Source organism: Bos grunniens, chromosome X (genome assembly GCF_055505025.1).
Source record: "Bos grunniens cultivar Pamir isolate PY7600 chromosome X, Bosgru_T2T1.0, whole genome shotgun sequence".
NCBI lineage: Eukaryota > Metazoa > Chordata > Mammalia > Artiodactyla > Bovidae > Bos > Bos grunniens.
This window is the reverse complement of record NC_141194.1, coordinates 37,186,780-37,195,183: the sequence shown is the minus strand read 5'-3', so window position 1 is coordinate 37,195,183 and position 8,404 is coordinate 37,186,780. Positions and strand designations below refer to the sequence as shown.

Below are 8,404 nucleotides of genomic sequence, written 5' to 3'. Positions count from 1 at the left end.
GTTGGAATGTCTTATCCTAGTTTCTTCACCATGTTAGTGTGTGTGTGGGCTTTGGGCTGCTGAGTGTGAGGGGTGGAAGAATGGGTAGATAAGGGGACACTAGAAGTAATCTTTTGTCCTTGCAAATACAAATGAAAATCCTCTGGAGGTGGTCTTCGATACTTGTTAGGAAATTTGGCTCATGCAAAGTCTCACCCCATCTGGAAATACGTACACTGCCATTTTACTTAGGTTTTCAAAATCTCATTGCCAAGTCATTTCTGAATGATTCCTTTAGGAAGGTATTTGGGTTTTATAGCCATTAGTTTAACCCCAGTTTCTCAACCATCTTCAGGACAGTATGGAGTGGGCAGAGAAACTTCCCCAAACGGAACAGTGCTGCTTCTGTCCGCCTGTAGTTTGACATGGATTTTCTTTAGCTACACTTACACCTCCTATCTTGGATTTTTTTTTTCCAGCAAGCACAGTGTGGCCTGGATCTTCGACACATCACTGTGGTGGAGCTGGTAGGGGTGTTCCCAACCCTCATCGGCAGGATAGGAGCAAAGGTGATGCCTCCAGCCCTGGCCCTGCAGCTCAGGTAGGGGGAAGTTCTCTTCTTAAATGTTATTACCTATAAATGTACTTTTTTCTGATCAGGGTCCCTGATTTCTGTCTATTGAGTCTTGATTCCAGGCAATGTTTCAGTACTTTTGTTCTGGGAGCATTATAACCATGTTAATTGGCATGTGGCTGCTTGTTCAAATATATGATGCGGAGGGTAATCACCAGGGTTCTTCCCCTCCCCTCCCAGGTGTTTTTGCTTTGTCTTTGTGTTTATTTTTCCCTTGGTTGGAGAGGGATGGAAAGGGGAGAGAATACAAAAAGGACCGTAAACAATCTTTTGTCTTATTAAGAGGGCAGGCATCCAGTTTAGCCTTTCCAGGCTTGGCGTACTTTTCCTCCATGCTTCCAGGGCACTTATCCATAGCCCCATTTTAACAACTATTTTATTTTGGTAACGTATAATGCCAGAATCATGGTGTTTGGACTCTGAGTAATGGTGCATTACAAAAGCAAAAATTAGCAGCCAAAAGGTAATTTCAGAGCGACCCAAACTTTTACTTGTTTCTTTTGACCACTGTGAAAATAATAATTAGAAAAAGCAAAGCTCCTTAAAAACCTTCCTTTCTCATCTATCTTTTTCTCTCATGCTCTGCAAAGGAGGGATAGATCTCTGTTCTTATGGTCCCAAGCTATTGGTAGTTCCACTATCCTGTAGCGTCCACATCCCAGAAGATATTACTTCCGGGTTGCACAAAGAAGGGGAAAGAGTGAAAAAAGAATGCCATTTGTGTGTGTGTGTGTGTGTGTGTGTGTGTGTGTGTGTGTGATATTGGAAGCATAAAACTGCTGACTCCGAATCCATTGGCCAGAACTCATCCCATGATTGTGATCAGAGTTCAAGGGAGACTGGGAAATATGGTCTTTGTATATACTCAGGAAGAAGAAAATGAAATAAAACTTGGTGAACCATATCACAGATTTTCAAAAAAGTTCACAGAAATCCCTTATCATGATGGAAATATGTCTTTAGCAAGTGTTGTTATGTAGTGACATAACAATTTATTGTTTCTAATTTCCTTATTTTCCATCTGCCTTAAAAAAATAATTTTACTTATTTTTTGCTGTGCTGGGCCTTCGTTGCTCCCCAGGCTTTTCTTTAGTTGCAGTGAGCAGGGACTACTCTCTAGTTGTGGTGTGCAAGCTTCTCGTTGCAGTGGCTTCTCTTGTTATGGGGCATGGGCACTAGATACGTGGGCTTCAGTAGTCGCAGCTCCTGGATTCAAGAGCACAGGTTCAATAGTTGTGGCACACGGGCTTAGTTGCTCAGCGGCATTCCATCTGCTTTTTGACCCACCACACGTTTGATTTATACCTGTCTCCTCGCAGAGTCTGGCCCATCCACAACAGGATCAAAAATTCAGAAGGCCAGGGATGGAAAATGATAAAGAGGCCTGAGTTCTCTTTAGTTGGCTGAAGGAGAAGCCGGGGAACACTCATCAGCTTTTATGTATTCATTTTTGTCCTCCTGCATTTGTATCTAGTACCTCCGTAGGAGTGACACTTGTGAGGTCAGAACTAGATCTTTTCAAATTTGCTACCTAGTACCTAGCACAGTGCCTGGTGTCATGTTGGTGCTAAGTAAGTGATTCAAAGGGAATCAGCTTTACTATTTCCAGGAGTGACAGTACTCTTTAAGAGTATTTGTATCATTCCCAACACTTCAAATTAAAGATAAGAAAACATGAGAGGGCTGTTGCCATCTAAAAATTTTTATTGAAAATTCTGAAAGTTGATTTCATGAAGCTATTGCACATTTAGAACTACCTATACATATGCTATGTCAATGATTTTTTTTTTCTAAAAAAACTGCTGCAGAATTTACCAAACAGTTTTTCTGGATTGCAAATATACAGAGAGAATCTTTGAAGGATAGAAAAATCTGATTTAAGAAAATTTCTATGATTCAGGTTGTGTATGTTGGGGCTACTATAGACCACTGTAGGCTAATGCTAATGATTTAAACAATAAATAAGCTGCATAAAAGAATTGTACAGTGGATCTCAAGATTTACCCTGCCTCAGAATCTCTGGGAGGGCTGATAAAGAGTGCAGGACCCCAGCCCCAGAGTTTCTGACTCACTTGATCTATAGTGGGGCCTGAGAACTTGCATTCCTAGGAAGTTTCCAGGTGTTGCTGATGCTTGTGGTCTGAGGATCACAGTCAGTGAACCACTGCCTTGATAAGCCTCCTGCCTCTGGTTTTCAGTCTTATTCTTACAGTAGCCTCAAGACTTCTCCATCTGTCACTTCCAAGGTGGTTCCCTCTGTTTTAGCTTCTGCTGTTTGCTGGTCTCGTCAGTGTCTAATTTCCACCCTGACACAAGGGGGCGGTGGTGGACACTTTTTTAGGATCACTTGTTCAGTCGTGCTGTGGAGAGGGAGGAACCCTGCAAACAAATAACACTGGTGTCTGTGGGGAGTGCTCGCAGTGTCTTGGCCATACTGGGTTTGCCCCCACTCACGGCGTGTATGCTTTCCCTGTCTACACTGCTTAGGCTCTAGGTTGCTCTGCTGAGAACTCTCTGAGGCCAGCATTGGGTTGTATGCACTTCCCAGGTCTAAGCCGCTCAGGTTCCGGTACTCAGGTACTCCACAAAGGCGCAGACTCAGTAGGGCCTGCATTTTGTGTCCTTCCCAGGTCCGAGCAGCTCGGGTGACCAGGTGTTTGGCGAGCGCGGTTGCTGCAACTTATCGCCTCCCCCGTCCCTGCCACTGGGTTTTCTGGGTGTACAACCCGCGCACCTTCTCAGGCAGATGTCGACCGTCCAGAATCCCAAGAAGTCTTCATTAGCAATGAAGCCTGCTTGCAGTTTGGTAGTTAATGCCTCTCTGAGGCCGCGATTGCCCCTTCTGGCCCTGGCTGCCCTTACCTGCCTGTCTCCGGAGAGGGATGGGCCTGTTCACAGCTGGCTAGCTCTGCTCAGTTCTTTGTTCTGTGAGAGGGCCTGGAGGTGTCTTAGGTTAGGGCTTTTCTATCCCATAGTCTGGTTTGCCATCTCAAATTAGTTCCCTCAGATTGCCCTCAGGGCATTCAGGCCGGTCCTTACTCTAAGCAATGCAGCCCCTGCCTCCCTGCCCAGCCCCTACTTGCTAGTGGCGGATGCAGGCGTCTGTGCTGCTTCTCCGCTGGGAGTTACAGTCCGGCACGGAATCTGTGGGTTTTAATTATTTATTTATTTTTCCTCCCGGTTATGTTGCCCTCAGAGGTTCCAAGGCTCACCAGAGACTCGCCAGTGAGAGTGTTTCCTGGTATTTGGAAACTTCTCTCTTTTTTAAGACTCCCTTCCGGGGAGTGACTTCCATCCCTACCTCCTTTGTCTATCTTTTTATCTTTTATATTTTTTCTTACCTCCTTTCAGGTGCCTGATGTCCTCTGCCAGCATTCAGAAGTTGTTTTGTGGAATTTACTCAGTGTTCAAATGTTCTTTTGATGAATTTGTGGGGGAGAAAGTGGTACTCCCCGTCCTATTCCTCTGCCATCTTAGGACCGCCTCCGGCAAAGTTTTTAATTTTGCTGTAATACTTTTTTTCCAAAGACTTTCTCTTATACTCTAGTTGCTCCCTTTTATAGCACTCTATTCCCATTTTATAAACCCATTGTCGTCTTTACAGTTCTGACAATATGAATTTGGATTTTTTGTAATGTTCTTTTCTGTTTCCTGTAGTATATTTGTTTTTCTCTCCAGAAATAGTTCTGTTTATTCATCATGATCTCTTTCACTTCTGTCAAATATCTGGTAAACATTTGTCTATCTATATTTGGGAGTAAAGGACTCAGGTTTGATCCCTGCATCTGGAAGATCCTCTGGAGAAGGGATGGCTATCTACTCCAGTTTTCTGGCCTGGAGAATACCATGGACAGAGGAGCCTGGCCGGCTAATGTCAGTGGGGTCGCACAGAGTCTGACACGACTGAATGACTAACACTTCCATGTTTTTCATTGTGATTTCACCGCCTCACCCCTACCCAACGCCCCCCCCCCACCGCCCCACTCCGTGTGGTTCTTATTATGATTGCAAGAGGTGCCTCAGTAGCAACACTTAGGGAACTTTGTAAAGAAAACATGGCTTATTACTCACAGGTCCTGGAGGACGCACGGCATGCGTTGGGCTGCACAGCCAGATCATGGGTAGAAAGTGAGTACACATGCTACCTGGGTCGCTTTTGTTGGGGTCTAGGATGGGATGCCTAGCGTGTCACAGATTTAGTCTTTCTTGGTGAATTTAAAACAGGAGCGTGAATTAAAATGTCAGAAGGGAAAACCAAGTGGTCAGATGGCAGTTATCCTAGTCATCCAGTGATCTCTAAAACAAAGGAAACTTCTGTGATGGGGAAGCCTGGTTCTCATCTAGTCTGGTAGCTGGCACTGTGTTTATTTAAGACAGCTGTCTGTGATGTGGATGCCTTGGCAATCAACAGCTTAAGATCAGACACTTATGTTACAATAAAAAAAAACATTAAAAATAAACAAACAAAAAAAACAATTCAGGGGGTTTCCATGGTAGCCCAGTGGCTACAACCCCAAGCTCCCAGTGCAGGGGGCCTGGGTTCAGTCCCTGGTTGGGGAACGAGATCCCACATACTGCAGCTAAGACCCAGTGCAGGCAAACAAAACAAAACAACCCAGGTGCTTAGAGTACAGTCCAGCCTGTGATGCTGAGACAGCAGAGTTAGGAGGTGAGGACATGAACGGCCTTCGGTATTTGTAGGCAGCAGCGCTGTCTGTTTTGGGTGCACCTTTTGGGCTGAGAAATGACTGACAGTCTGACGGGCCTCTTGGTCTAGGGTTGGGTCAGCCAGCCAGCACCTAGCAAGTTCCGCTAGATAATAGTGGCTCGTCCTCTGGTGCCATCAGGCAGTGCACTTGATCCATTGTTTCTGGAACGTCTCAGTCCACATTGCAGTGTTCCACAATGTGAACTGGAGAGCAAGTCATCTGGGTGAGCAGCTGCATCTCCAACATGGTGCCCTGGCCCTTGGGTGTCATCTCCAGTGGACAAGGCATAGGCGTCTCCGATGGTGAACTCCTGGCCTGGGACGATGTCCCTTGGGATGGGATCATCTCCAGTGATGAGTCTGTCTCACTCACGAGTGAGGTCTTCTGGAGTGGAGGCCACCCAGGGGTGGGAACCCATGTGGATATGCAGTGTTGGTCATCGGCTGGGCATAGGCTAGCCTGATATAATGTAGAGGCTTCCTTGAGGACTGCAGGGCATGCTGCCTGTGGAACAAATTGTTGAGAGCTCTCTGGGGTCATCAAGGACATCTTTAGCAGTGGAATGCTGTCCTTTCCTTCCTGGAAGAGCTCATCCAAAGCACATGAATATTCTGGGGACATTTATATCCTAGGCTACAGGCGATCTTATGGATGCTACTTAGGCACAACCATGAGGGCAGTCCCTGCACAGATCCTGGGAGCACATTCCCCATATCCAGATGGGTTTTGTGGAGGAGGGATCATAGGGCAAGTTGGCTTGTAGCACTATTTGGTGTTGATCCTGGAGGGCAAGTATCATTTGGATGTTGCTTCCAGACAGCCTGTGGCCTTTAAAGGGCTTCCCTGGTGATTCAGAGGCTAAAGAACCTGCCTGCAAGGTGGGAGACATGGGTTTGATCCCTGGGTCAGGAGGATCCCCTGGAGAAGGGAATGGCTACCCAATCCAGTATTCTTGTCTGGAGAATCCCATGGACAGAGCAGCCTAGCGGGCTACAGTTCACAAGGTCGCAAAGAGTCAGACAGGACTGAGTGACAGTACACTACTAAGTTTGGATTACTTGGCATTTAATAAAGGTGGTTGTCAGAGGCTTTATTCTTCACATGCCTCTTTAAAGGCAATTGCTTTTTCAGTTCGAATACTTGGCACCGAGCTGGAGTCTTCCTCCTACTGGGTCAGTAGTCTTGACTCTTCCTGGCCTCCCCTCCACTCAAGCATCTGCTCTTACCTTTTGTAGAATTTCTTCAGGGACTTCTGGTTGAAGTTTGTCTCTCCATTGTCATAGCACAGCTTGGATGGGGCAGGCTTGACCTAGGAGTACTTTAGTGTCTACTTTTTCTGGTGAGAAAGTCACTTGGGCGTTTAACTTTGTTAGATCTTCCCCCAGTAAGGGAATAGGGCATTCAGGCAGATACAGAAAGCTGTGCCCTACATATGCTATTTTTTTCTCCCCCAATTATATAAGATCTGAGGTAGAAAATGGAGAGTGTACATGTACAAATGCCCTGGGTTGACCTTGGTCATCTAGCCCTGTGGGAACTTGTTTCATTTGATACTGCCCTGCCTTAGGGCAATTGAAAGATACTAATTCTAAATATGTTTAAATTTAAATTAAACATTTACAATATAATAAGCCATCTACTCTTTTGCTGCTGCTGCTAAGTTGCCTCAGTCGTGTCCAACTCTGTGCAACCCCATAGACAGCAGCCCAACAGGCTCCCCCGTCCCTGGGATTCTCCAGGCAAGAACACTGGAGAGAGTTGCAATATCTTTCTCCAATGCATGAAAGTGAAAAGTGAAAGTGAAGTTGCTCAGTCGTGTCCAACTCTTAGCGACCCCATGGACTACAGCCTACTAGGCTTCTCTGTCCATGGGATTTTTCCAGGCAAGACCACTGGAGTGGGGGGCCATTACCTTCTCTGTCTACTCTTTTAAGCAATAGTTTTTTGATCCCTATTTCACATATGAGATAACAGAGGCACAGAGAAGGTAATTCACATTCCCCAATGCCCTCAATTTAGTAAGTGGCTAGAATGGCATTTGATCCCAGGCCATCTGTGGGGAAGAATCCATGACACCAAACTGTTTCTCCAAAACTGGACAGCAAGAAGGATCTTCAGGCTTCCCTGGTGGCTCAGTGGTAAAGAATCCTTCTGCCAAACAGGAGACCTGGGTTTGATCCCTGATCCAGGAAGATCTCACATTTCGCAGAGCACCTCAGCCTGCGCATCACAACTACTGAACCTGTGCTCTAGAGCCGGGGAACCACGACTGCTGAGCCCATGTGCCACAACTACTGAAGTCCAAGCGCCTCGTGCCCGTGGTGTGCAACAGGTGAAGCCACCACACTAAGGAACCCACATACCGCAACTAGAGAAGAGCCTGCGCAGTAATGGAGCCCTAGCACAACCTGAAAGTCAATTTCTAGTTATAAAGATGAACAGCTACTCACCTGGTGCTTGCTTCTATCTAGAGGAGAACCGTTAATTGACATATGTAGGATCTGAGACATTGTCAGAGGAAAATGAAAGTGTTAGTCACTCGGTCATGTCCGACCGTTTGCGACCCCATGGACTGGAGCCTGCTAGGCTACTCTGTTCATGGAATTCTCCAGGCAAGAACACCAGAGTGGGTGGACATTCCCTTCTCCCAGGGATCTCCCTGACCCAGGGACTAAACCTGTGTCTCCTGCATTGCAGGCAGATTCTTTGGCATCTGAGCCACCAGGGAATGCCCATCAAAGAAAGAGGAGAGATCCTCAATGTGAGCAGAGAAAGAAACAGAGTGAGAAGACCCCGGTTGTCTAAGAACAAAGGAACAAGCAAATTTTCTGGAAATTTAACTGAAGAGAGTTAATCCTCATTTTAAGAAAATATTCAAGTGCAGTCATGGTGAAATGGGACAGTTAACTCCTTTGTAGCCAGGCTTGTTTATATATTTGTAAATATTCAAATAAGAGTTAGTCACTCAGTCATGTCCGACTCTCTGCGATTCCATGGACTGTAGCCCACCAGGCTCCTCTGTCCATGGGATTCTCCAGGCAAGAATACTCGAATGGGTTGCCATTCCCTTCTCCAGGGGATC

At 46.1% G+C, this 8,404-nt stretch overlaps 1 protein-coding gene across 3 annotated transcripts in view; it reads left to right on the top strand.

Annotated features, from left to right (window-relative positions):
• The window catches only part of SRPX (sushi repeat containing protein X-linked), a 144,622-nt gene that overhangs the window by 113,191 nt on the left and 23,027 nt on the right, over positions 1–8,404 (top strand). For 2 of the 3 annotated variants that reach the window (XM_086387677.1, XM_086387676.1), the window contains one exon: positions 459–580. The exons of the other annotated variant lie outside the window; for it this stretch is intronic. In XM_086387677.1, the coding sequence (XP_086243803.1) occupies positions 459–580 (122 nt within the window). The remainder of the gene's footprint in view (positions 1–458; positions 581–8,404) is intronic. 3 annotated transcript variants of the gene reach the window in all.